The 342-nt window shown below is 57.6% G+C and overlaps 1 protein-coding gene across 1 annotated transcript in view; it reads right to left on the bottom strand.

The window, feature by feature from the left end:
• The window catches only part of EIF3G (eukaryotic translation initiation factor 3, subunit G), a gene marked incomplete at its 5' end in the record, with an annotated part of 2,056 nt that overhangs the window by 1,297 nt on the left and 417 nt on the right, over window positions 1-342 (bottom strand). Inside the window, one exon of the mRNA XM_009704036.1 lies at window positions 159-218. Coding sequence (XP_009702338.1) covers window positions 159-218 — 60 coding nt within the window. The remainder of the gene's footprint in view (window positions 1-158; window positions 219-342) is intronic.

Below are 342 nucleotides of genomic sequence, written 5' to 3'. Positions count from 1 at the left end.
AGCAGAAGCAGCCAGCGAGAAAAGAAATTCTCCCCACAGAGGGGTGGTTGGGAGTCTGAGAAAGAACGGACAGAAGCGGAGGGGCTGGGAGACGAAGTGGTTCCTGCTGGAGCGCAGATTTCCCTCCCTCCCTCTCCATTCCCACAGGAGACGCTCACCTTCCGGCGGGCCACCGCCTTGGAGGCTTTCCTAGTCTCGATGCGGAAGGTGCGGATGATCTGTAAAGGTGCAAAAGAATCAACTGATGCAGGAGGAGGGACAGCAGACACGCTTTTGCCCCACAAGTGCTGAGTTTGGGGCTGCTCGAAGCAGCAGAATCGAAACAGGGCTCTGCCAGCACGT

The sequence above is a fragment of the Cariama cristata genome, unplaced genomic scaffold, assembly GCF_000690535.1.
Source record: "Cariama cristata isolate BGI_N322 unplaced genomic scaffold, ASM69053v1 scaffold24657, whole genome shotgun sequence".
Taxonomy (NCBI): Eukaryota; Metazoa; Chordata; class Aves; order Cariamiformes; family Cariamidae; genus Cariama; species Cariama cristata.
Note: the sequence above shows the minus strand (reverse complement) of the source record. Positions and strands in the feature narration are given on the sequence as shown.